This window comes from Spermophilus citellus (genome assembly GCF_964194105.1).
Source record: "Spermophilus citellus genome assembly, chromosome: 2".
Lineage (NCBI taxonomy): Eukaryota > Metazoa > Chordata > Mammalia > Rodentia > Sciuridae > Spermophilus > Spermophilus citellus.
This window is the reverse complement of record NC_138183.1, coordinates 236,702,986-236,729,789: the sequence shown is the minus strand read 5'-3', so window position 1 is coordinate 236,729,789 and position 26,804 is coordinate 236,702,986. Positions and strand designations below refer to the sequence as shown.

The 26,804-nt window shown below is 50.2% G+C and overlaps 1 protein-coding gene across 2 annotated transcripts in view; it reads right to left on the bottom strand.

Moving 5' to 3' along the window:
* CRY2 (cryptochrome circadian regulator 2) overlaps positions 1-26,372 on the bottom strand; it is a 34,384-nt gene extending 8,012 nt beyond the window's left edge. The window contains exons 1-11 of one of the 2 annotated variants that reach the window (XM_081273139.1): positions 26,126-26,372; positions 18,460-18,568; positions 15,954-16,096; positions 14,023-14,207; positions 12,979-13,067; positions 6,467-6,607; positions 4,536-4,847; positions 4,149-4,300; positions 3,827-4,029; positions 3,404-3,496; positions 2,069-2,248 (exon numbers count right to left, since the gene is read on the bottom strand). In XM_081273139.1, coding sequence (XP_081129265.1) covers positions 2,109-2,248; positions 3,404-3,496; positions 3,827-4,029; positions 4,149-4,300; positions 4,536-4,847; positions 6,467-6,607; positions 12,979-13,067; positions 14,023-14,207; positions 15,954-16,096; positions 18,460-18,568; positions 26,126-26,340 — 1,782 coding nt within the window. In that variant the 5' untranslated portion in view covers positions 26,341-26,372 and the 3' untranslated portion in view covers positions 2,069-2,108. The remainder of the gene's footprint in view (positions 1-2,068; positions 2,249-3,403; positions 3,497-3,826; positions 4,030-4,148; positions 4,301-4,535; positions 4,848-6,466; positions 6,608-12,978; positions 13,068-14,022; positions 14,208-15,953; positions 16,097-18,459; positions 18,569-26,125) is intronic. The other variant, XM_081273138.1, reaches the window with a different exon arrangement.
* Between the last annotated feature and the right edge of the window lie 432 nt (positions 26,373-26,804).

Sequence of the window (26,804 nt, the reverse complement as noted above, 5' to 3'; positions counted from 1 at the left end):
ACCAATGGCTGCAGCTGGAGCAGCCATCTGGGGACCCCTAAGCAATGGTCAATAGAATCTCTGACTCTGCCACTGTGGTGCCACCAAACACAAACTAGCAAGACCCATCTCTGGACTTTTCGTTAGGTGAGAAGAATATACCCTAGTTGTTTGTTGTTGTTTGTACCAGAGATTGAACCAAGGGGTGCTTAACCACTGAGCCACATCCCCAGCTCTATGTTATATTTTTCAAATTTAGAGCCAGGGTCTCACTAAGTTGGTGAGTTGGCTTTGAACTCCCAATCCTCTTGCTTTAGCCTCCCAAATTGCTGGGATTATAGGAGTAAGCCACTGTGCCTGGTTACCTCTAGTTGATGTAGCCACTTGACTGGGTTTTGTACATGTGGATGCAAGTACAGGTCTTACATCCCTCACTAAGATGCTTGAGATCAGAAATATTTTGGATTTCAGAGGGTTTTTTTCCCCAGAATATTTGCATAGACTTTACTGACTGAGCATCCCTAATCTGAGAATCTGAAATCTAAAATGCTCCAAAATTCAAAACTTTAGACCATTATGTTGGTGCTCAAACAGTTTTAGATTAAAAAAACCCGAAAACTTAGATTTCAGAGCATTCTGGATCTTAGAATCTAGGGTTTAGGATTCTAATGGGTCTCAGCCCCATACATTCCTAACTGACACACATACCAGGAGCACTCTCACACTGAGCTACACCCCAGCCCTTCCTATTTCTTATTTTGAGACAGGTTCTTGCTAAATTGCCCAGGCTGGGCTTGAACCTGCCGTCCTGCTGCCTCAGTCTTTGGAGTAGCTGGGATCCTAAGCAGGTGCCACCTCACCTTGCTTATTTATACTCCTTTTCTAAGCAATGCTGAGATCCAGGGATGGACACCATACCACATTTTTATGCCTCTCCTTCCTCATACATCTGCTGGCAACAATGCCACGCTGAGTTAGATGCACCAGTTTACTGAGCAGCCATACCCCAGACATTAGACTTCTGTTCTTTGACCTTGCCTGAAAATTAGAGCATGGGCCTGGAAAGTTCCAGACTTACAATAGGGACAGGATTCTGCTGGTAGGTAGTCCCAAGAATAAGACAGCACAATCTGCCTATTAGCGGTGACTACATTAAACAGCCCGGGAAAGGTAGAGGGTACAAGCATCAAATGCCACTGTCTCACTGAGCACACAGACCTACACCTTCACACTAGATGGCCCCTGTGTGTCCCCAAGGTGAGAGGGATGTGGAAAAAAGAACCAAACAGCCCCACTGAGGAAATATCCCTCCAATCTACTGATACAGTCATGGCATCTAAGGAACAGCGACTCAGAGGACGGTGATTTATATTTATTTCCCTGAGAAAAGCATAAAAGGCTCTTCCTGCTTTGGGAAGGAAGAGACAGGTTTTGTTTTGTTTTTATGGCATTCAAGATGAGTGCTGACTGACAAGTGCAGAGCTGAAGCCACTGGGAGGAAGGTGAGAAGGGAGGAGTGGCGGTGATTGGAGAGGCTGGTCCCTTGTCCTCAGGTGGGGCTAGGCTGGGTGGTGCTGCCCTGTCCTCTCCTGTCTTCTGGAGGCCAGTGCTGCCCTCCGCTGGCTGCCTTCAGAACACAGCCTGCTGGGACGGGGGCTGGGGAGCCTCCCCAACACTCCCAGGGCTACTGCACTGCTTCACATCTGGCTCTGTGTTCTTCTTGTTGGCCTCGACTCACTTTTTTTTTTTTTTTTAAATACCTTTACTTATTTTTATGTGGTGCTGAGGATCGAACCCAGTGCCTCACACACAAGCGCTCTTACCACTGAACCACATCAACTCACTTTTAACATGTAGAAAGCATCAAAAAGACCCCCAACCAATCAACCAATAGGTTTTCCCTTCTCTTTAGCTGGCAAACAAAGCAAATGGCTTCAACTTTTAAATTTCCTTTTCAATTTTAGAAGGTATGAAAGTCAGTGTGGAGGGACTGCAAGCTGAAATCTCACACACCCGCAGTCCCCTGCCAGACTGCACCTCACTGCTTCACCTCCAGCCGACAGACAGGGTTTTTCCAACCAAGCCCCACCTCTCTCCCAAGGATGACTCCAGGCTGCTGTCACTCACTCTCAGGCGTCCTTGCTTGGCAGCTCTCGGGTGGGCAACTCTGCCACCCTTGCCCGTTTGCTGAGTTCTTCGCCAGGTGGCTCCTCAGCTGCTTCCAGCTTGCGTTTGGGGGATGCTGGGCCACTGGATAGTGGTCTGGGGCCTGTGGGGAAGCATGTTAAAGGGTCACAGAGACAACCTACAGCCAAGATGACCCTGGCCTATGCAGCAGCAGCTCTTTGGCCACAGGGAGCCCGTCACGAACTGCTCCTCAGACCTTTTCTTCAGCAGTGACCTTGCCTGGAGATTTCTGAGAACATGGCCAGGGCTGCTGGCAGCAGAGCCAGCTTCCTGCCCCCAAATCCCATGGGTCCCAGGCTAAAGATGGATTTGGCCTGTATAATGTCCCTGTTCTGAAGGTGAGGCACTACCCCTGTCACCCTGGGTCTCCCAGAACAGAGATGAGCAGGACTCCAACCCACGGTGCGGCCTGGCTGGGCAGACTGGACAAACCCGTGGAGATCCTGTCAGCTTCACATCACTACCTTCAACCCGAAGCCCAAGGTTCAGGATGCAGCACGCTCTCCCTCTCACTGCCACCTCCTGTCTGCACGCCTGTCGGCACCTCCTTCCTTGCTTCGATGTACTCCTGCCTGTTCCACACTGTCTGCTCCCATGCAGCAGCCAGCAGAGCTTTTAAAACTTTGGTGGGAGCTGGGGTGTGGCTCAGTGGCACAGCACGTGGCCAGCATGCATGAGGCCCTGGATTTAATCCCCAGCTCCCCGCTCCCCCGCAAAAAATATCTTAAAAAGTGGAAACATGCCTCACCCTGCTGCTCCCCTGAGAGTGACATGGAGCCTCTAGATCCTGCTACACCTTGTCCCCAGCTCATTCTAGCTCCTCATGCACGACACACTGCCACTCTGGCCTTCTCCTGTTCCTTGAGTGGGCTTGATTCCTGTTTCTGGGCCTTTTCTTGATATTCCCTTTGCCTAGAATGTTCTTTTCCCCAGTTTTTGGAAAAGCTGACTTCTGCTCATCACATGGTAATCAACCACTGTTCAGAAATGTGTTCCCTGACTGCTCCCAGCAAAGGGACCCAAGGAACCCTTTGCTCCCCAGCCCTCTCCATCAGCCACTCAGTTGGATTTCCTCAAAAGCACTTGTGACCTGAAAGGATTTTACTTGGTTCCCTTACTACCTGTCTGCCCGGGGGAATATGAGCTCCCCCAGGCAAGGACTCATTTTGGCTTCAGCCCTGAAGACTGAAGTGGTAGCACAGGCGACAGGAGGCCACAAGCCAGCTCTGCTACTCACCTGTGCTGCTGATGCTACCAGCCTGGCTGGAGCCAGGCTCTGCCACAGGGTGGCTAAGGTCTTCCACACAGGAAGGGACAGATGCCAGTAGACCTAGGGGAGAGGCAGCGAGGTAATCAGAATGCAGCCCTGTGGAGTACAGAAGTGCAGGGCAAGAGAAACGAGGGGTGGGGAGGGCAGGACTGTGTCTCCAAGGCTCCATGGCTTCCCACTGCCTCACTACTACCCAGGGAGGCCTGATCCAGCCCAGCCTATAGAGACCTGTGCCCCAGGAAGCCAGGTCAGCTCCACAGCCTGAAAGACTGCACTCGCACTCCCTTGGCAAGCACTGGAAGTCCCCCTCTATGGGTCTCAGGGCCTACAGTGCTGTCCTTCCCTCAGCTAGGAAATGGTGGGGGCGGGGAGGATGGGAGTGCTCCTTACAGAGTCCCCGGTAGCGCGAGAGCTGCTGGTAGATCTGCTTCATTCTCTCGATGTTGAGCCGGCTGGTCTCTGCATGGTTGACGATGGGCCGTGGGTAGTCCACGCCAATGATGCACTTGGCTGCCTTCTGAATGGACTCTGGGGCGTTCCAGGGCTCATAGATGTATCGAGAAGGGAAGCCTTTCAATTTGGGAAGGTACCGCCTGGATCATATAGCAGATGACCCCGTCAGCACACCTAGGCCTTCCTCCAGAGGACCACAGGCATTCCATCCCAGAAGGAAGCAACAATGGCCAGATCAGAGCCTGGTCTGCAGCCTCACCTGATGTAGTCTCCACTGGGGTCAGTGCGGCGGCCAAAGCCCACAGGGCAATAGCAGTGGAAGAACTGTTGGAAAAATGCACTGCAGGAGAGCCACATCCAGCTGCCCGCGTTTACACTGAAGTCTGCATCCAGGAGCAGCTCGTCAAACACCTAGGTGGGGTGGGGAGACAATCAGCTTCCCTGGGCACCTACTGCCATTGTCCTCCCCAAGTCACCACAGTGTCCCAAGGAGCCAAAGCCTTTCCGCTGAGGGCAGGCCATGGAGGATTTGGAGGGGATCTTCTGGTCCCAGAGATCCCACCCCATCCCGCAGCCCAGAAAGGGGCTGCCCTTTGTTGGGCCTGATCAGAGGGTATGGGCCGGCTTCCGCTGAGAGGGCACTCACCCGGACCCCGCTCTCCCAGCTGACCCAGAGGTCCCCACGGGTGAGGAAGCAGGCCACAGCATGCCGGGCCAGATGGTGGATCCAGCCCTCCTGCCTCAGTTGGGTCATGATGGCGTCAATCCAGGGGAAGCCTGTCTTGCCCTCGGCCCACTTGGCCAGGGCCTCGGGGTTGCGGTCCCAGGGGATCTGGATGCAGATGGGGTTCCCCTCCATGCGATCAAACCTGGGGTTGTTGGTGGCTGCCGTGTAGAAGAACTCTCGCCACAGGAGTTGCCCAAACAGGGAGAGGGGAGGTGTGCTGTTCTTCTTAACCTGAGGGGCAGGGTGCCACATGAATTTACCTTGCCCAGATTTTAGCTTTGGTCACTTGGGTCTCTCTCACAAAGGAACCTATAGACCCCCAAATTTGGTGGCTCCAAATCCCCTGGACATGCAGAGGGCCTATCCCCTAGAAGTGACCCAGTGTACCTACGGAGTCCACACCCAGCCCCATTTGCTGGCCCACTGCTCTGAGCAAAGGCTGGGTGCAGCTCGTGGCACAGAGCTTGCCTAGCATGCACCAGGGCCTGGGCTTGATCCTTGCACCACCAAAAAACAAACAAACAACAATAAAAAGACACTGAGAGCTGGCAGGGAGATGACACTGCTGCAGGAATTCAGCTACCAAGACTTCGTCACGATCCTTGTCCTCAGAGTGCCCGGTTTGGCTCCACTTTCTGAAAGGTTGAAGGTGTTTTTTTTTTTTTTTTTTTTTTTTTTTTTGTATCAGCATGCATAAAAGCTCTGAGTCTAGATTTTGGTTCTATAAGCTATATGACGGCCTAGGTCTGAGGTCATGAGGGAATTAGGGAATTCGACCTCCTCGCAAATAGATTTTCCGACAATCACAAGACAATCCATCAAACTGGCAAAGCTACACTGTGCCACAATATCTTGATATTGGGAAGGATGGGGAAATAACATTGAAAAAAAATGTGGACACAGGTGGGCATGGTGGTACCCACCTGGAATCCAGCTACTTGGGAGACTGAAGCAAGAGGGTCACAAGTTCAAGGTCACCTTGGGCAACTTAGTGAGACCTTGTTTCAAAATAAAAAGACCTGTGGGATGCAACTAAGTGGTATTATACTTGCCCAGCAGGTATGAGACCCTGAGTTCAATCCCTAGTACTGTTAAAAAAAAAATGCAGGGGCTGGGATTGTGGCTCAGCAGTAGAGCGCTCTCCTAGCATGGGCTGGACCCGGGTTCAATCCTCAGAACCACATAAAAATAAAGGCATTGGGTTATGACCATCTACACCTAAATATATATATATTTTATATAATATATAAAAAAAGAAAAGAAAAAAAATGTAGACACAGGATGAGCTGAGGAAAATGAAGGCTAAAGACATTGTCCTCCTAGAAATGCTTTAACAGGGTCATGTCCCTCTTGCCCTTGTGGCATGGCCCTGTATGCAGCCCCTCCAGGCGATTCTCCCAATCACTGAGCACACTTATCATTCCTGGATTCCCCTCTAAATGCTCTGGCCATGGCCCCAGGGACAGCAGCTGCACCTTTACTGTTTACATCTGGCTTCAGCCTCATACTCCCCACTTCCCACCTAGGACCTTGCCCCCACCCACCTGCTGCCAGTGACTCTGCCCCCTCTAGGGTCACACCCTGAGGCCTGCTTTTCAGCCTGTTCTCCTGCACTACAGGAAAATCTGGGCTCATCAGGATCAGTGACTCAGCGTGTGCTCCTTCTGCCACCTCTTGAAAATCAACTCTTTCCAGCTCCCTGGACCGTGCACCTCCGGGACCCCATAACCTAGCCCCTGTCTAGGGCTGGAGAGGGAGGGATCCTTTTCAGGGTGATTGGCAGGCCCAGAAAACTGTGATCCATCTGGCTACAAGTGGGGGGAGGGGTGTCACCCTCACTGTGCCCTCACCTTTTTATACAGGTCCCACAGGCGGTAGTAGAAGAGGCGGCAGGACAGGCAGCCGAAGCGCAGGTAGGGGCTGAGGCCTGTGGGGCTGGCCAGCAGGGAGTTGGCATTCATTCGAGGTCTCTCATAGTTGGCAACCCAGGCCTGTAGCAGACAGGGGAGGTGACAAAAAGAAGAGTCACAGAAGTTAAAGACAGGGGCCCCGGGTGGGTAGTTCTGCCTAAGGTCAAACAATAGAAAGCCACTCCTTCAGGCCCGGTGACTGTGGGGGGAACACCACCGTGCCAAGCAGGGTGCCCATGTGCTTGCCCCTGACTTTCCTACTTAACTTGTGGTAAGACTGCAAATGAGTTTTTCAGTCCTTAGCTGATGATCTACTAAATAAGAACAAAATTCCCCATCGCTGGGGATGAAATAAAACGAGCGAGATATGAAAATGAATTCTGAAAGCCCTGAACAAGCTGTAATTATATAGAAGAAACAAAGAAACAGTTTCTACTTTACGGAACTCACTCAGCTCCTGCTCTAGGCACCAGGGGCCCAAGGCTGTTGCTGCTGTGTCACAAACACCTAGGGACTTCTCACCACTGTTCTGTTCAGGGAAGGAAGAAACTCCCAACCCACTTCCGAGACCAACAGAGTCATTCCCTCCTGGGTTCATTTGTCATGTACTATCGGTCTTGTCTTTTTCATCAATAGCCACTGGCTCACAAGGTTGAGGCAGGAGTATTGCAAGTTCGAGGTCAGCCTTAGAATTTGGCAACCTGTCTCAAAAACAACAACAAAACAAAGCCACTGTGCTAGTGCTTTATTTCCTAACTCACTGTCCCCTGTGTCCTCTCACCTGACCTTAACCATTCTCTGGGCAGCATTTACCATTACCTTCTTCTGAAGATGAGGAAACTAGGCTCCTGCGGGTTCTGTGACTCTTGGGGTTACAGAGAGGATAAGAAACATGGAGGGGCTGGGGGTGTGGCTCGGTGGTAGAGCACTTGCCCAGCATGTGCAAGGCCCTGGGTTCAATCCCCAGCACTAAAAAACAAACAAAAATGAACAAACAAATAACAAACCCAACAAAAAAACAGAGACAGGGCTGGAAAGAGCCTGGGCCTCTGGCGACAGATTCCGGTCTCTTTCCATCACAGCTGGTAACTGCTTTGCTCTCAATTCCTGACACCTTTCCTTCTCTCTATGACAGCTGTTTCACAAACCTGACCTCCTGAGACCTCCCAGACCACACTTCCCCACCACCCTTCTGCAGATGACCTTCTTGCCTTATGATAAAAATAAGGGAAGCCATCAGATGGGACGCACCTCATCTTTCGGCTACTGAGTTTCCAGGTTCACCTGCATACCCCCCTCATGCTGCCCAAGGTCAAGGCCTCCACTTGGCTCTGCAGCCCTCCCCTCTTCTTTTTCTAGAACACTGGAAAAATGATTTCATGTTTCTTATGTCAAAACAAACCAAGTACAAAGGACTTCTGGTATCCTGAGGGCTCCACACTAGGCTCCCCCTCTTCCCCACCCACGGCTCCTTTCTAGTCCATGGCTGGCTTCAGGCTACCCTGTCTACCACACTGGCATCCACAGTCTCCTAGAATTTCCACGCCACTGAATTCTGAAGGCATTTTCTGTGTTTATAATTTTGGACCTCTGGGCAGCACTGCACCCTGCTGTCTGTTCCCGTCTCATTTCCTCCCTTCCTTGAGCTTCGTTGCCTCCAAACACGCCTGGGTGCCTTCCCGCTGGCAGGCTGCCCTGGGTCTTTCCTAGGCTTGGCCTGCCCTACCTGCCCCTATGTGTGAGCAGCTGGGCTCTGTCCTAGTCCGCAGGTTCTATGGCTCCCAATAGCTTCTCTGTGCAGACATTCACCATGTCTGTAGCTCTAGCCACATGGCTTCATCCAGCTGCTTTGAAGGTAACATGCTCTTCTTTAAACCCATCCTTCCACCAGCCTCCCCTATCTGAGAAAATGCACTGTGGCCACCTAGTTGCCCTGACTGACCATCGCCTTTGACCAGCCCCTAACCAGGTCCTGCAATTCTACCGCTCATTTCTCCAATTCATCCTCTTCTTTCTATTCTCTACTGGGATCAATCTGTTCGGGTAAGATCATATCTAGACTGCACATTGGCGACAGGCAGTGACGGGCCTCCCTGTGTCTACTTTGGGTCCCTCTGTCTTAAACACACCTAAAGCACACCCATGCCCAGCTCACCTCTGGCCCTCTGCCGGAGGCACCGCACTCTCTCCAGCCTTGAGCCTCCCGCCTGAGCCTGCCCTCCCACCTTGGCTCACTTAGCACCATCTCCTTCAGGTTTCAACCTCAGCACATCTAACGGGTGTTTCTGCCCACACAGGCACTGACTGCCCCGCACCCCAACCTGCGGCTTTCTTTTTTTTAATATATATATTTTTACGTGGTGCTGAGGATCGAACCCAGTTCCCCTCACACATGCTGGGCAAGCACTCTACAACTGAGCCCTGCCCCAGCCCTCATCTTTTTCTTTTATTTATTTTTATTTTTTAATTTTTTTAAGAGAGAGACGAGAGAGAGAGAGAGAGAGAGAGAGAGAGAGAGAGAGAGAGAGAGAGAGAGAGATATTTTTTTAATATTTTTTAATATTTATTTTTTAATTTTCGGCAGACACATGTGGTTTATGTGGTGCTGAGGATCTGGGACACACGCATGCCAGGTGAGAGCGCTACCGCTTGAGCCACATCCCCAGCCCCATATTTTTCTTTTAAATGAAACGTAGACATGGAAACGCACACAAACATGTGGCATTGTGGCTTAACAAATTATTCTGAGGCAAATACCCAGGTAGCCACCACCAAATTCAAGAAACAGGACTTTGCCAGTCACCCCAGGAGTCGATTCATATGCTCACTCCAGTGCAGTCCCCCTCCCAACAAGGGACACTAATTTTCTTTTTTCTTTTTAGTGCCAGGGATTGAACTCAGGGGCACTTGACCACTGAGCCACATCCCCAGCCCTATTTTGCATTTTTATTTAGAGACAGGGTCTCACTGAGTTGCTTAGCATCTCGCCATTGCTGAGGCTGGCTTTGAACTTGTGATCCTCCGGTCCCAACCTCCCAAGCCACTGGGATCATGTGCCACCATACCTGGCCCAACTTTCATAATCATTTCCCTTTTTTTTTTTTTTTTTTGGCACAGGGGATTTAACCCAGGGCTTTACTACTAAGCTACATCTTTAGCCCTTTTTTATTTTTGAGACAGGGTCTCAATAAATTGCTTAGGGCTTTGCTGAACCATGGAGACTGGCCTTGAACTTTTGATCTCTTGCCTTAGCTTCCTGAGTTTCTGGGGATTACAGGCATGCCACCACACCCAGCTGTTTCCTGCATTTTTCAAAAGTTTATTTTGTTTATTTATTTTTTAAAATATTTATTTTTTAGTTGTAGTTGGACACAATATCTTTATTTACTTATTTTTATGTGGTGCTGAGGATCAAACCCAGGGCCTCGCACATGCTAGGCGAACGCTCTGCCGCTGAGCCACAATCCCGGCCCCAATTTATTATTTTTTTAAAAATATTTTTGTAGTTTTAGATGGACAGCATGCCTCTGTTTGTGTATTTATATGTGGTGCTGAGGATTGAACCCAGTGCCTCACACATGCTCGGCAAGCGCTCTACCACTGAGCTACAGCCCCAGCCTTCTGCATTTCTGAAATGCTTCCATTTTTCTACTTTTGCAAAGCATGATTGGGAGGAAGGGCTTTTTCCTTTCAGCTACTCTTTGCATTTTTAAGTAGCTGCTTTTTTTCACCTGCACACGCATCCCTAGGTGCCATAGTTTTAGTTCAGGCCACTAAAAAATTCTTTTAATTCTTTTAAATTTCTTTTAATCTATACTTCCTGTCATCTTCCCCCCGCCCTTTTTTTTTTTTTTTTTGGTATTGGGGATTGAAACCAGGGGCACTTAAATATATTTTATTTAGAGAAGAGACTCACTGAGTTAGGGCCTCACTAAGTTCTGAGCCTGGCTTTGAACTCCCAATCCTCCTGCCCCAGCCTCTTGAGCTGCTGGGATTACAGGTATATGCCACCTGCCCAGCTCCTATCCATTTTTCTGTGGAAGAACCCAGCCACTGGACTTGTGAGATTCTGGGCAGGACTTTGGTGACTATGCACACATGCAGTTCACCATACCTCTCTGTGTAGGGGCTGCAAACCAGTAGCTGGTCCCAGAGACTGGAGTGAGCTTGAGTTGGTCCTCTAGGAAGTCTAAGGGGGCACATAATGCCCATCTGTCTCTCTTTACCGTGCCCAGTGTGTCATTATAGGTGTTGCAAAGTGGTGGTATTCTAATTCTATCATTCCACTTTCATTTTATGATCAGGATACTTTTACAGAGAGATGCTTACCCTCATCTACTATTGACTAACCGAGGTAAAGATCATAGTTTGTCTTTTTTTCCTTCCTTTCTTGCCTTCCTTTTTTGGTAACAGCATGTAATCTTCTTGTGGAGAACTGGCCTTCCCTAATCTTAGGGCCACGGGTAAAGCAGAGCCACGTCCACTTTCTACCTCTGGGAGTGGGTTCACGATGCGAGTCTTGCTAGAGAAAGCACCCATCCCTGGCCACAGTGATTTAAGGTCTCACAGCACAACCCAGATCAATAGAAATACTCGTGGAACTTTTCCTGAAGCTTTTAGAAAAGAGCATAATAATTAATAATTATTATGTTAGTAATTAAATGGAAAATGGGCTGGGTGGTCACCTTTGCCACTGCTCTAGGAAAGTCTGCCTGAGAATAAAATGATACATGGGATGCAGAGCTAGGAGATGGATAATGCCTTCCTAATAGCATTCTCTGGACACTAAAATCAGCTGTGCCTGAAGGCTATACCTTAGACTCCTGGTTATGTGACTCCTGATTTTCAAAAGCAAGTTGCAAACAAGAACTGACTGATGTAATTCTTCTGTTCTTTGCTCTCACAATCCTCCTAGGAACCTCTCCTGTTCTAATCCTCAGGACGTCTGTAATTCCCTGTTTAATGATCAACTCCATGGAGACAGACTCCATGCCTGTCTTGTTTGGCAGTCTTTCTAGAAACTAGCACAACCTGGCATGATGAGCTGGTCACTTCACATCTGGGAAGCTAATGTATTTAAGGTAAACCTCCTGGTTGGGTTCAACTCCTGTTCACACAGTGCCTTCTGTTCTCCCAGATTTATAGGACAAAGTATGTCCTCTGGCTACCATTGGGTCTGAATGGGTCCGTGACAGACAGGGTCTCTAAGGGTGTGTGTAAGATGAATCCTGACTTGGTGACCTGAGGGGCAAGTCCTCTACAAAACACTTCCAAGGTAAAAAGAACCATAATCCATAGGATCACAGGTTAGCTAGATTAGCTCTTTACTTTTTAAAGTCTTATTCTATTCTGCCATCCCATTTATAATCTCTGTCCTCTGCCCTTGGGCTCAATTTCTGTCTTTAAACCAAGCCCAAGAATCTCTGGTTACATCTCTTGCTGTAGACAGAGAAAGCAGGTCCCCTCACAGCCCTTGGACATCAGGTCTCGACTTTCAAGTCTAGTGGGCTTAGTTTTGGCCCCAGATGATAGAAGCACCAAGACAGGAACATTAAGTTTGCCGGGCTCAGTGGGGCTGAGGCCACAGCACAGCATTCCCGTGGGCTGGGAGCTCACTGTCCTCTAGCAGGCCTTCCCCAGCCTCCGTTATGACCATCTGGCTGCTGGGAAAAATGACCTTCCATCTGAGCAGGGAGAGAAAAAAGTTGGAACTTTAAGGGCCCAGTCTATAAACCAGCTTCAAGAAAGGAGCTAGGAGCTGACCGTTCTCAGTAGGGAGGACCTTCTCTGCCCCTCTGGTCACAGGCTGGTGGGGGCTGTGGGACACTGTTGAGAGGTGTCCTAGGGCCTCAGCCTCTTTTGTTTTTCCTGCTAATCTTCACTGCCCTGAGATGAGGGCTCTCTGGGTCTGAGCAAATGGACATCAAAGCCCTGGAAGAGACCTACCATAGACAGGGGTACATAACCCATAAGAATGAATCTTACGGGCTTTACTGACTGGATACCCTCCTACTAAGGGAAAGCTGCCCACAGGAGGCAGGCAGGCAATCTGGCATGAGCTTTATGAGCACCTAGACCAATATCTCACTCTATGACTTTCTGTATGACCTCAGGCAAATTACTTCGCGTCTCTAAGCCTCAGTTTCATAATCTATACAATGGAGAGCCTAATACCTACACAGTAGGGCTGCTGGAAAGACTGAAGGAAATAATGCAAGCAGGTGCTTAACCCAGAAATGTTCAGCCCAGTGACCGGCACAGGTGGAGGTAAGGACTCTCCACGTGGCAGCTGCTGACTTTGCTGCTGCTGTTATTTTTGCCATAAGGATGGCTGTGTTTTGTTTCATTTCCATTTTGCAACCAATTGGTGCTAAGAGGCACTAAGGGACATGAATGTGACCCATATCTCCTGCAGCATGGGCAGCAGTTCTGTGGCAGAAACGGGGCCATACCTTCCGTTCCAAGTGCTTATCCAAGCGGGCCAGAGCTTCTGTCTCTCCTCCTTGCCACACAGCTGGGCCAAGTCCTTCAGTGGGGAACCCTATAGGAGGTGCAGATAAAGGGCTGGAGGTTAAGTCATTTCAGAAGCAGCTCAGTTTTGACCCTGTTTGGTTCTTAAAGCTCTCTGAGAACTAGAGCGCAGTTCTTGTTCTTGGTGCTACTGGAACTGAGACAGCCCTTAAAGTTTTAGCATTTTCTGGGTCATCCTGGTTCTCTTCCCACTATCACTATTTTCTCCTTTCTCTTGCCCTCCCCATTCCAGCCCCTATCATTCCAGGCAGGTGACAATGATCCCGGACGTCTTGCCCTTTTAGATTAGCTGGCAGTGATTGTGGTTTTCAGGTGAGAAAGGCTTACACTGTTCAGACTGAAAGATGGAGTGGGGTATGGGAGGAGGGGTGGAGTCAGTACCCAAGACAATACTAGTCTCATCCTGGTCTTGAGAAGCCCGCTGAAAGCCAATCCCAGACTGCACCTACACTGCTGGAGAGGAGAGCACACACATGGAGGTATGAGCTCGAAACAGAGCTCATGAGCACGAGCACCACAAAAACAAGACATGCTCAAAAATCAATAGTGGTTCTCTGTACCGGGTGCGGCGGCACACGCCTGTAATCCCAGCAGCTCGGGAGGCTGAGGCAGGAGGACTACGAGTTCAAAGCCAGCCTCAGCAAAAGTGAGGTGCTAAGTAACTCAGTGAGACCCTGTCTCTAAATAAAATACAAAATAGGGCTGGGGATGTGGCTCAGTGGCTGAGTGCCCCTGAGTTCAATCCCTGGGACCACCACCCCACCCAACCTCCGCCAAAAAAAAAAAAAAAAAGAAAATAGTGGCACGGGGGAAATAGTGGTTGTGACTTCACCTTGATGGTTTTGTATCTGCTAAACTTTCTTTAGTAACATACATTACTTCCACAAAGAAGAAAACACCCCAACAAGTCACTTCCTACAACAGGAAAGAGCAGCAGCCGGAGAGGCCGGGCGGGATGTGCGCACCTAGCTCCTCCAGGGAGGGCACGCCATAGGTGTCGTCATGGTCCTCCTGGATCTCAGCCTTGCAGCTCTCCATCTGCTGGCTGCTCACAGCACCCACTGGCTTCTTGGGCAGCTCCATGCGGCTGATGATAGCCTGGAAGCGCTTGTAGGTAAGGGGCGGCTTCTGCCCATTCAGCTCGATGATCCTGGGGAGCCCAAAGCACACCTGGCATTACCCACAGAGCCCTTGGTTTTGGGTCCCACCTACCCAAAAAAAGAACCCAGACCCTGAAGACTTTGAGGATGCTTTCCTCATCTGCGCACAGGTCCCACCCGAGTGGAAAGGAGGCAAGGGAGGCTGCGTCTCCATTTTACCGAGAGGGAAACTGAAGCCCAGAGAGCTGGAGCAGGTGCCTCAGGCAATGGAGCAAGGCAGGGCCAAAGCTGGGACTCAGTTCCAGGTTCCCTGGTGTCCACACGGAGCTGTCTAGAGACAGAGACTGACCATACCTCTCTAATCACAGAAGAGCCCCACTAGCCTCCCAGGACCTGGCCTTTCTGACGGGGCCAGGGACCTCTCTCCCTCCTCTAGCGTGAGGAAGTTCCTTAAGAGCTGTAAACATATTTCTTTGTTGAAAGGCTCTCCTCCTTTTAGCCCCATGCACTGGAGTAGAGGGCAAGGCCGGCTGATCCTCCCTGAATCAGAGCTGGAGTAAACAGAGACAGCTGATGCTTAAAGAGTTTCACAGTTTACAAAGTGTTTTTCATGAGCAGGGGACATAACTGCACTCATGCAAGAAGGAAAAATATTAGAGGGCGAGGAAGAGAAGGAAGGCTGTTTACATAAGGATAAACTGAAATGGTTCGCAGCCAGATTCCTGGGGCTCTTTTGGCCAAAGAAGCAGCTTATGCAAGACCCACTGGTGGGGCGAGTTTATTTCTCAGTTTGTCCTCTCTGCTCTCCCTCCATTAACGGAGCCGGGAGGCTGGCTTCTGCCTCTACAGCGCCTCCCCCTCCTCTGCACGTGGCAGGAGGAAGAGCTCCACACTCCCCTCCTGAGGCCTAGTTCACGTGCACCGCTGTGTGACTCAGCCTCCTGGCAGCCAGCCTTGGGCTGGGAGAGGGGGCAGGAGCAGTGGTGGCTGTTGGCTTGGCAGCAGCAGCAGCAACAGAAGGGTGACGGCTCTGGCAGGGAAGGGGAGGAGGTTCCCCCCTGGCCGAAAGCACAGAGGCCTGTCACCAGGGGAGGAGGCTCCTGTGCGGTTAAGTTCCATGCAGGGCTCTCTAGAGGCCCCTTAAGCAGCACTGTACACCCCGATCAGGGAGCCCAGGCACTCATTCTAGAAAGAAACTGGGCTTATAAGACAGAGATCTAGCCGGCTGCAGAGGTATGTCTATGCCTGGAATCCCAGCTGCCTGGGAGCTGAGGCAGGAGGATCGGTAGGTAATTCAAGGCCAGCCTGGGCAACTTACTGAGACCTTGCCTCAAAATAAAAAACATAAAGGGCGGGCTGTGTAGCTCAGTGGTAGAACACTTGCCCAGCATAAGTGAGGCCCTGACTTTCATCCCCAGTACTGCGGGGGGTGGGGAGGACACAGAGACCTGTTGGGAGGGGAAAAAGGGAGATAGGGTTCATTGAGGACAGAGGGGTATCTACTGAGAGCAGGACAGAGTGGGAGCACATGGGACAGGAGCAGATGAGGAGCAGATCTATTAGGAGACGATCCTGAGTGTGATCCTCACTGCTTCTGTAGCTTAGGCATCTCTGCCACCCAAACCGGGTACAGCTCTTTGTGACCTAGTCTACATGCCCGACTCTGGAGTTTCTAGAATACACTGCTCCTCATAACCAGGTGGCTTGCTGAGCCTCTCTCTGAGTTTCACCCGGCAGGGAACCCAGACCACCAGCCCTCACAAGGGGCGATCTGACCCCGGGGCCCCGCCTCTCACCTGTCCAGGTCGTAGAGGGTGTGAGAGTTCTCAGTCACCACCTCCACACCAGCCTCCTTGGCCATCTTCATAATGGCTGCATCCCGTTCTTTCCCAAAGGGCTCAGAGTCATATTCAAAAGTCAGGCGGGTCACCCCCCATTCCTGAAGGGAGAGAATGTTATGCTTAGCCATGCTGGGGAGGGTAAGGGACTCTGGGCACCTCCTGGAAGGTCACAGAGCAGTCTCCAGCCCTGCCTGAATGGGCTGTAGAATAAACTAGGGCTAGTGATCTGGACCAGACGGCAAACAACCTGCGGCTCAGAAAGTGTGAGGAAGGCCATCAGTGAAGGGAGAGGAGAGGGTGACCCTGTGCATCTGCTGTGTCCTTGAGGGAGGAGAATACAGCAGGAAGCTATAAATACAATACACCCGGGGGAGCCCCCAGGCTCAGAAAGAGGCCTGACTCACAGTGGAGAGTGGGAGACAGAATCACCACCTCCCGCCGGCTTGGCAAGCCTTTCCCAGAGCTCCGCACAGCCTGCAAACTTGTGGCCTAGTTTTCTTGGCAGACTTGAGCTATGTGAAGTGTCTTAATGGTTTCCACAGCAACACTCCTGAGGGCAGCAGCAAACAGAGCTAATAGGCCCCAGCTCTCAGAGTCGAAGGAGGAGGAGCGCTCCTCAGTCCAGAGGTCAGAGAAACAGAGCAGAGGGGCCCAGCTGAGAAGAGGATTCTTTTAAGTCCTCAGTCAGTCGCTGCTGGTAGGAATTTCTCTGTCGCCTAGCAACAACAGGAGAAAGTTGGCCTGCCAAAAGGCTATACAGAAAACCCAGAGAAAGCCCTAGAGCATGTGTCAAGCAAGAAGAACACATTTTAACCAAAGTCTGTGTTTCTGGTCCCTTAAAGCTTGAGCCTCAGGAGTAACTGTCTTGGCTACACTCGGGCTGCTCCAGTCCTGACTCAGCCCTGCCTGGGGGAGTGGGTCCTTAGTAGGGTGGGTTCTTCCTCATCCAAGATAAAGCACTCATTTATTGAGCCCTTACTATAAGCCAGGTACTATGCTTAGCAGTCATATAGATTACATCATTAAATACTTATGACAATCCTGTGAATTATAATAACATCATTATTATTAAATGACACCCCTTTCCTTCAATATGATTCTCCTCTACCTTGTCCTATTTTCATTATAACATTTAACATACAGCAGTGAAATTGCCCATTATTTGCCAGTTTCTCCCATTAGCGTGTGAACTCTCAAAGCAGAAATCATGCTTTCATTCACAGTTACCCTGCTACGAAGTAAGGGGCCTAGAACATAGTAGTAGCCCCACAAATACACAAGGAATGACCAGATGATCAGTCTATGCCTCTGGCCTGTAACTGGGTAGGCCTGAGTTGCTGGGGAAGAAACAATGTGGAGGGATAAGACGGGCAATTATTTTTTTCAGTGCTGGGGATAGAACCCAGGGCCTCATGTTTGCTAGGCAACTGTTCTACCACTCGGCTACAGCCCCAGCCCAAATACTTATAAGGTATGGTGGGTACACACAGAGCTCTAAAATCAGATACTCAAGACCATTACTTACTTGTTAGCTTTCTGAACATGCCAAATTACTGCTTCCTCCCTTGTAAAACTGGGACAGAGCCCCCGACTCTTGGTGGTGCTGTGAGGGGTGAGGTAATGCATGTGAGTGCTGGGAACAGCGCTCACTCAGTCAGCCCTCAAGGAGTGCTAGCAACCACTAGTGCTGAGTGATCTGTGCGTGCTTGTGTGTGTGCGTAATTACATGGGGAGGGTGTGGGGAGTCAAGTGAATGGTAATGACACACTCCTGGAGCCGCGTGCTTTGACATCAGACTTTTCCTGTCATGAGTTGGGGTGGAAGGGGCATCACAACCATGCGCGCTGCTGAAGATGAAGGGCGTCTTCCCTAGAGCCCTCTGTCCACGAATACTTTTGCTTCTACTTGGGTCTTAAAATGTGGTTTTTGAAGACACTGGGGGGGGGCGGTGGGCTTGCCCCGATATCACAACCTACAGCCCGTGTGGCACTCATGGGAAGATTTCATCCACGGTTTACCCCAGGGCACCAGGACACTCCCACAGACTGACTTTTTTCCCCAAAAAGTGGAGTCAAAGCAAAACGGGAACCACTCCTTGCTCGACAGGAAACCCTGCCCTCCTGGCAGAGAAGGAGCTCTAATAAATCTTACTGGCTTGAGCCAAGAAAACATCTAAGGAAGCCAGTGGCATCCGGAGTGGAATGGCTTACCACATCGCATGTCTGGACTGAGCTGGGAACTTTCCAACAAGACACTAGTTTCACAGAAAATTTTCCTTCGCACAGTTTCCATCTGGTTGGTGGCTGACCAGCTGCCTTGGCTTCCGATTTCTGTAGCAGCCATCAGATGGCCAGACCCGCCCAGCCTTTCCATGGCCTTGGTCAGACTAGCAGCTCACCCAACCTGCGGGGAACCCCCAGGAGCAGACTCTCCCTGTCTTCTCTGGGGCCCACATGCTCACCTTAAATAGCCTTGGGAACACGTCAGCTGGCTGTCCCCGGACTACAAACAGGCGGGAGTTCAGTTTCCTTAAACTTGTATCCAGATCTTCCAGAGACTGCAGGAGGAACCTGAAGGGAACACACGGGCCTGGTCAGTGACAACATGAAAAACAGGAGCTCTTCCTAACCAGGGAGGGAGAAACCGGCCCACCCTTGAGTCAAACAAGTGGCTGTGCGGAGCCCCAGGGCAGGGGCGCCTGGGAGGGAGCGATGGAGGTGGGTCAGTGCTGCCTGGGGGAAATCCTGGCCTTGTGGCCCACTAGCCACGTGACCTCAGGCAGTTACTTCATGTCTTGGCTTGTTTCTCTCTGTAACAGGGATTGAGGTGAGCACAGGGGACCTGCAGAGACGCTAGGACTCACAGAATTGCTAAGAGAAACACTGCAAGGCAGCGGTTAGCACTGAGCCTGGCACACAGAAATCGTGGGCTCAATGTGAGCTGTTCCTACTGCTGTGTGCTACACCGTCAAAGACAAAGCCCCCGTCCCCTCTCAGCCCTGGGCGCAGCACAGGATTGTTGTGAGAATCAAATGGGAGGATGGATAAGAAAGCCACCTGAGAATACTTGTGACACTGTGACACGGAAGCAGTAAGGTCCCATTGGGAGAGAAAATTCCCCCCCACACCCTGTCCAACCAGCTCCTGGCCCCTCTGCATTCATGCTGTGACCTGTGTATATTCTACTGCCACAACCCCACACAGAGCCTGGGCTGGGTCCTTGGCCCCCAGCGTTTTGTCTTCAGGCCTCTGGCCACCAGGTTCTCACCTAATCTTAGAAAGCACTTTTAGAATCAGGTGCGATGGAGCATGCCTAAAATCCCAGCAGCCTGGGAAGCTGAGACAGGATCACAAGTTTGAAGCCAGTCTGAGCAACTTAGTGAGACCCCTTCTCAAAATGAAAAATAAAAAGGACTGTAGATGCAGCTCCCTGGCAAAGGGCCCCTGGGTTCAATCCCCTGTCAGAAAAAAAAAAAAAAAAAAGGTACTTCTTATAGATACCTTCACGAGTGGGCTTGTGTACACTGGTGGTGGTGGCAGGACAGCAGGGTCACCAGGGGAAAAGGAAAGGGACTTTTGTTGAATGCTTTGGTTTTATTTTTAAATTAATACTTTAACCATATAATTATAAATGTGGGTCAAAACCCAGTGACAAAAGGGTACACAGTAAAAAGTGTCCACCTGTTTCCCTCCTCAGTGGCAGCCAAGGCAATCAGTTTGCTTATGAATCTGTCATGCTTTTTTAAGAGAATTTCCTCACTTAATTCTCTCAACACATTTTAATGTCAATTGTACTATCCCCATTTTACAGATGGGAAAAATGAGACAGAGAGGTTAATTAATTTTCCTAAGAGCATAGATATTATGTGACAGAGCTAGCACAGAAACTCAGGTTAGTCAGACTTTTTTTTTTTTTTTTTTTTTTTGGTATAGGGGGTTGAACCCAGAGGTGCTTAACCACTGAGTCACATCTCCAGTCTTTTTAATGTTTTATTTAGAGACAGGGTTTCACTGAGTTGCTTGGGGCCTTGCTAAGTTGCAGAGACTGACTTTGAACTCACAATCCTCCTGCCTCAGTCTCCCAAGCTTCTGGGATTCCAGGCATGCACCACTGCGCCTGGCTCAGTCAGACTCTTAAGCCCATGTTTCTCCTCTGTGTCCCATTTCTAAAGTCTTCTAGTAGGGGACCAGCACTGTTCCATGGCTGAGAGTCTGCAGATCTCCTGATGAATCCCTTTCTCTGATGGACACAAGCCTCACAGAGGTGATTCACTGACATTCTTATCTGTACCCACCCTGGACAGGTCAACCTGTGTATGTCATGGACCCATCTAAGGGGTCTATTGTCTACCTCCTGGCATCTGCCACTCATCCCCACCATCCTTTGTCTCTGTCAACAAAAAGAGTCACCAGATTTTATTTTGAACACAATGAAACCCAGTGCCACCCCTGCAGCACATCATGCTCCCTGACCACTGGAGGATTCCAGGGACGGGGACTATGCCCAGATGCCAACTAAGCCAGCCCTCACTGCTGCCTCTGATGTACACAACGTGACACAACCCCAAGGCCAATGCTGCAGGCCCACATTCCAGCATGAGCTGAGCCCTGGTCCCAGCCCACAGCATCCTGTCAGCTGAAGAGCAGGAGGAGGGGGTCGCTGAGGCGCGCGGATGGGGACTCTGACAGGCCGCAGGATGCTGTAGTAAACCGAAGCTCCGCCTCTGTGAATTTGTTTTTGAAAAACTGATATCTTCTGATGCTAAGTAATCTGTGAGTGACAGTGACGCATTTGCACTGGCCTCTCCCAGGCCTCCTACTCAAGGAAAATAACAGAGACCCATGCAAACAGACACAGCCACCTGAACCGCAGAGTTCACACCTGGAGAGAAGGGGTCATTTAAATCCCACAACTCCAGGACAGAGGGTGCTCCATCTGAGGCTCAGGAATGTCCCTGCCAGGCACTTTGGGGTGGGGGTGGGGGTCCCTTCCTTCAGAGTCTACCAGGCTGCAAAGAACTTCAATTTGAAGCTATAAATAAGACTGAAATGCACATGAAATCTAGGTTCCAGAACATGTTGCAATCTGCCTTCTACAAACCTTTATTTTTAGGCCTCATTTACTAAAAGGAGAGCTTCCTTGCAGCATCTTCAAAGAACAGAGAACCCTTTTCCTCTTTGACAAGAGATGTCGATTGCCAAGGCAGGAAGCAGAAGGCACAACTCTGAACCCAGCAACAAAACAGTAGTAATAGTAATAAGGGCAACAACAAATGAGCTTTACGACAAACCAGGAACTGTTCTATTGGTTTGCATCCATTGTCTCATTAATTCTCAAACAGCGCTGTGAAGAAATGAGGCACAGGAAGACCAACATGCCTAAAATCAGTACCTAGTAACTGGCCAGAATTTGAACCTGGCCGCCTGCCTGGCTTGGTGTGTGCACTCCTGACCACCAAGCTCCCCTGCCTCTGAGTGGTGAGCAGTGAGAGAGCGCCGCCCATTAGGGAGCGCCACAGTCCAGCTCCAAGGCCACATCTCTGCTTCTCAGAGTGTGATCTGAGGCTTAAAGTGGGCTCTCAGTCGCCCAGGAGCCTGCTGCAATGCAGGCTCCGCCCCAGGCCTCTACAATCAGAATCTGCATTTTAGCAAGATCACCGGAGATTTATTTGTACATTCCAGTTTCAGAAGCCCCATCTCAGAAAATGGACGTGACTTCCAGCTTTAGTTTACAAGTTGCCTTTCCTTCCTTTGAATTCATTTCTCTTGAATATTCTCTCAGAGACCCTGGCTCCTGCCTCGTCTTTGGGTCTGAACAAATGCTCTACTTCCAACTACCCTCCTCAGTCAAGCCCTGCAGGGAGGGCTCAGGACGACTTCACAGGAGGCAAAGGACATGAGGAGGAGCCCTGGCAGCCCTGGCCTCCCTTTGGTACTACCTTTCAGGCCTGCCAGATGACAGTTTTGCATTGTACCAAAGGTACTGGGACAGTGCTGCCACTGTGAATGCTCGCACAGGCAGGTGTAAGCTTCTTTCATCAAGGAGAAGCCTGGTCCTCCGTGTGCCCTTGGCCCTCCTCCTCCACAGCTTTTCTTTACTCCAATGCGGGGGACTCCAAAGGAAACCAGCCCTGGGCATTGGGGGGGTGGTGGTGCTAGGGGCTGGCACCCCACCCTTGGCAATTCCCAGCTGAGTTCACATGGCCCAAATTCGGAGCACTCTTGCGGGCGCAGTAGAGCTCACCATTTGAGTTAGACAACACGTGCAACTGAACTGCATTACGTAAGTCCTCTAGAGCCAGAGGCAGACAGAACTGGGGAAAAAACCAAATTGGGATTTCCAAAAATACAGAGAGGACTCTGTAATTCATTGACTCCATGAGGAACCCTTTAAATAAGACAGGCAGATTCTTTGGTTAAGTACTTATATTTAGGAACAACTTCTCTCAGGCTAGCAGATTCTGTGTGGAGAAATATATTGTTTTCTTGTTGTTAATGGGGTGGGGAAGGATGACAGTGAATTCTTCTTCTGGGTTCAGAGCCCCTTTGACCAAGTTCCTCTCTTTCAAAACAAGGTTCTCTAGCTCTAATGATAATACCAATGACTGGCACACACTGGCTCCATAGGACATTAATAGAAATCAATTTCTCCTAAGTAATCAAGAGAGCTTAAGCCCCATGGAAAAGGATAACCTAAACTCATAATCCACAACAAGGACTGAATTCTAAGTATCATCTAGATGAAAATATATCAATTCTTTCCTATTTCCAAAGAGAAAGATGAAGGTTTTCATGCCTCTTGAGCAAACAGAAATACACCCCAAGCAGCAGAACAATAAAAGTCTTGCTTAGAGAAATGCAAAAATTTCCACAGCAGACTACAGTCCTCAACTTCTTCTTGCAGACTAAGGTCTAGTGGGGACACCCACTTCCTACCGTCCACCAGCATTCAGCTCCCAGCACTTGTGAAGAGACACTGGTTCTCATCAGGCATCTGAGAAGTTCCCAGTTTACCTCATTACTGATTCTGAGAAAAATGGGCTGAGAGAGAACATATTTTATTTCTACCAACTCCCTCTGTACCGGAAGCTCCCAAAAGAGGCACAGCACCCGAGCCAGGGACAAAATGATTTAAATAAAGTGTGAGGAGAATCATTGCCAAACTCTATCTACATTGTAGCAGGGAGAAAAAGGTAATTTAAAATTGCAAAGCCCTATCAGTTACCATACCACAATCAGTTACCAGTCAGTCTAGTAAAATCTAGATGTTGTTCGCATTGTCCTTTCGTGTCGGCTCTGGCTGTACTGCCTTCTTCCAGAGGCAGTGAATTTGGGCAAGGAAGGGTTGGGGCAATGGCAAAGGGCTCAGCCAACTGGTGCTTGGAAAAAAATTCCTGAGGTTCACATAGCTACAGACTTCCTACTACCACCAAGGCAAGGAGCATGCTAGCCTCCTCTGCCAAGAAACACACGCATTTCTTGATTGCCTTTCTCTGCTCTCTTTTAGAGAGTGTCATCCATGGTTATTTTAATCTGATTCCATCTGCAGAAAAATACTGCGTAGGAGCCAGTCTGTAGGGTGTGCAGGAAGGTAACAGAGACGGCAGACCTTGATTCCTTCCCCCCTTCTTAAAGATGGACCCTAATCTTCCTAAAAGGGCTTTTCAGAGATAGCAACTCAAGCAACTGAGAACATTTCAGAGATAGCAACTCAAGCAACTGAGAACAAGGAGGCTACACGGCAGCACACCCAGACCATTCCCGGGATCCAGAAACAGCCACCGGAAGATTACACCAGAAAACTGTGGTTATGCAGAGGTACAGCTGCCTTGTGCCACCATTCCCCTCCACCCCCAACCTTGTGCACAAAACAGTATGCAGCTCTGCCCTCAATCTACCCAGGAAGAGGGACTGGTGGGGCTGGCAGGAGCAAATCTGTTGCCAGGCCTAAGAGCAGTTACCACAGTCAGTCTGTTTTGTGGATTTCACCTCCTTCTCCTGATGCCAATGCTAATTAGACTTCCTGCCAGTACACTGCAGCAACACACTCCCCAGGCTGTCTGGCTTGGGCCTGTGCTTCTCTAGTCCAGGGCTTCTCAAGCTTTGTTGCAATCACTTTAAAAACCTCAATTCCTAGGCCAGAACAGTTCAATCAGATTTGGAAGAGGGCCCAGCCATGTTTTATAGATCCTTAGGTGACTCCAATGTGCAGCCAAAACTGAGAACCACTGCTCTAGTCTGTCCTGTCCTCCTGTCTTATTTTTTCATGGCACTTAGTTCTCTTAAATTATGCCTGTTTACATGCCTTTCTCCACTACAGTGTAGACTGTATGGGCTTTGGGAGCACAGCTGTGTGCATCTGCCTGTTTACAGCTGTACCCCCCCCAAGTAGCACCTATAACAGTACTTGGCAGATATTAGGCACTCACCAAATAATCACTCAATTAATATCTACATTACTATATGGCTTGTGACGTCAGGATTTAACTCAGGCATCCGAACTGCCATATTCCTTTTTCTCCTTCACCCTCTTGAAAGTACAATCATAAAAGGGTGACCCATAAAAACCCCTAATTGCCTAGTTCCTAATAAATCTGAATTTAATCAGCAACAGAGTTTTTGTCCTTCACTTTTAATCTCAACCACAAAGAAGCAGGTAGTCTTAGCAATGTTCCCCTAAACCCCATAAAAGAGAAACACCTTCATGACAATATAATAATGTAACCAGGTAGCTGGTTCTATTTACTGTGCTCAGACTGGAACACTGCCAAAAGGAGAGGGACAAAGTCTGAGGCTTGGTTTAATGTCCACACTGGAGATGGTCATTTGAGGATGTTTGTCAAACCCAACCTCCTATCTATAGAAACTAGAGCAAGACAGAGCAATAGAGCAGCCTGAAAACAGTGTGGGCAGGCTCTCCACAGGACTATATTTAGTTGTTCCCTCTGTATAAATGTGGCCGGAGGGGGCATTTAATAGACCCACTGCTAGGAGTACTGCCTCTCCTAGCAGGACACATGCCTTGGAGAGGAAAGAATGGGGTGCTGAGAGGCACTGTATCCTGGGAATAACCCTGTGCATCTGTGCAATGAGGCCACGAGTAAACATCCCTCTGAAAAATGCAAACAAACCAAGCCACAGCTGCAGGGCCTTTTTAAAAGAGTGTTGGGGACACAATGTATCCAAACTCTCTGCTTCTAAACGCTGGTTTACAGAGAAAACACACCAATACCTGATAATCCTTCCCCATGATACTGGGAGAGAACTCATTTCCTGAGAGGCACCAAGAGAAGCCCTTGATATCATGGCTTTCTTGCTCCTTATCTTTATCATATCAGTTTATCAGAATCTAATCTATAATTGTTCAACTGCCCTCTAAAATCATCTTTGAGAAGAAGAGGAAGAGGGTGCTACTTGGGTTTCTTTAAAAAAAAATTTTTTTTTTTCCTAGCAAGGTCATAGCTGCTTAAGGGATTTTCTAAAATGGGTTGAATACTGCTCTGGAGCTCAAGATACAAGCTGCCTGAAGATGCCTTCGGGGTCCTTTAGCTATAATACAGGGGAGAAGACCCTGCTAAGCCAGGGTCTCTGGACACCCCGAGGCAGGTCTGTCTGGGTGGAAGGAAGCCAAAATGGGTGAAAGGATCGATTCAAACAAACCAGACGCTTAGGGATGACCTTCAGCAGCCCAACAACACGCTCTTCACTTCAAGAATGACAGAGAAAACCGGTCCCTGCCCTCACACCACATCACCGCCTTCGGCCCCTCCCTCAACACACCCCTAAGTCCCCGTTCTGCCACTCACAGGCTGCAAGTCCTTGAGCAGGTCAACTTTGCGTCTCCAGGGATCAAGGATCTCATCTGTACAATGGGGACCATGATGTCTGTCCCACAGGCATGTCGTGGGACTCGGAGGGAAAGGCACTCAGAGGGAAAGCGCTGTGTCAGGCGGGGCCCTGGACCACCGAGGGCAGGAGTGCGACGACCAGTGAATCTCAGGTCCAGGCTTCTCCCCTCTGGACAGCCCGCTCCGTCTCCCTGCCCCGCTTCCCCTGAGCCCCGCTTCCCCCGAGCCGCGGGGGACAGACTCCGTCCCCAGGCCCCGCGAGCGCACCGGGCCACCTCACCTCCATCGGTTGATCCCCACTGAGGAGGAGGCCGCGAACCACGGGTCAAGGATGTAAACGCAGCGCACGCAGCGCGCCCCGCGCACGGCCGCCAGCAGTGCCGGGTTGTCGTGGAGCCGCAGCCCTTTGCGGAACCAGTGCACTGAGGAGGCACCATCCGCGCTGGTTGCCGGCGTTGGGACGGTCGCTGCCGCCGTCACCACAGCCGCCGCCATCACTGCCCGGACTGCGCCGACCGCCGCTGCTCCGCCCCTGTCGGAGCCGCGGACCCCGCCCAGAGCCCGCCCAGTGACCTATGACGACGCCGCTCCTCTCTGTGGCCCTGCCCCCGGGGCCCTGAAGCGTCTCTGTCATTGGCTGGGAACCTACCGCCGCACGATTGGTCTAGCGGTGCCGGATCCGGCCACGCCCCCTCACGTTCCCACCATGTGTCGTGCCGCCCTCCCGAAGCCGGCCAGCCGGGTGAGTGACGCAGGCTGGCACTCCCAGCGGAGGCTGGGGCGTGGGCCGAGTCTCAAGAGACTGGGGATCTCTTACACGTGTCCTGTTCAGGGCCAGAGGGAATAGGCAGAGGTTGCTGTGACTCCCACCAGTGACTTACAGAACCGACGACCTGCCTTCCTGTATCCCCATCATCAACATCATCATCTATAAGTCTCCCTCACCTGCCATTCGCTAA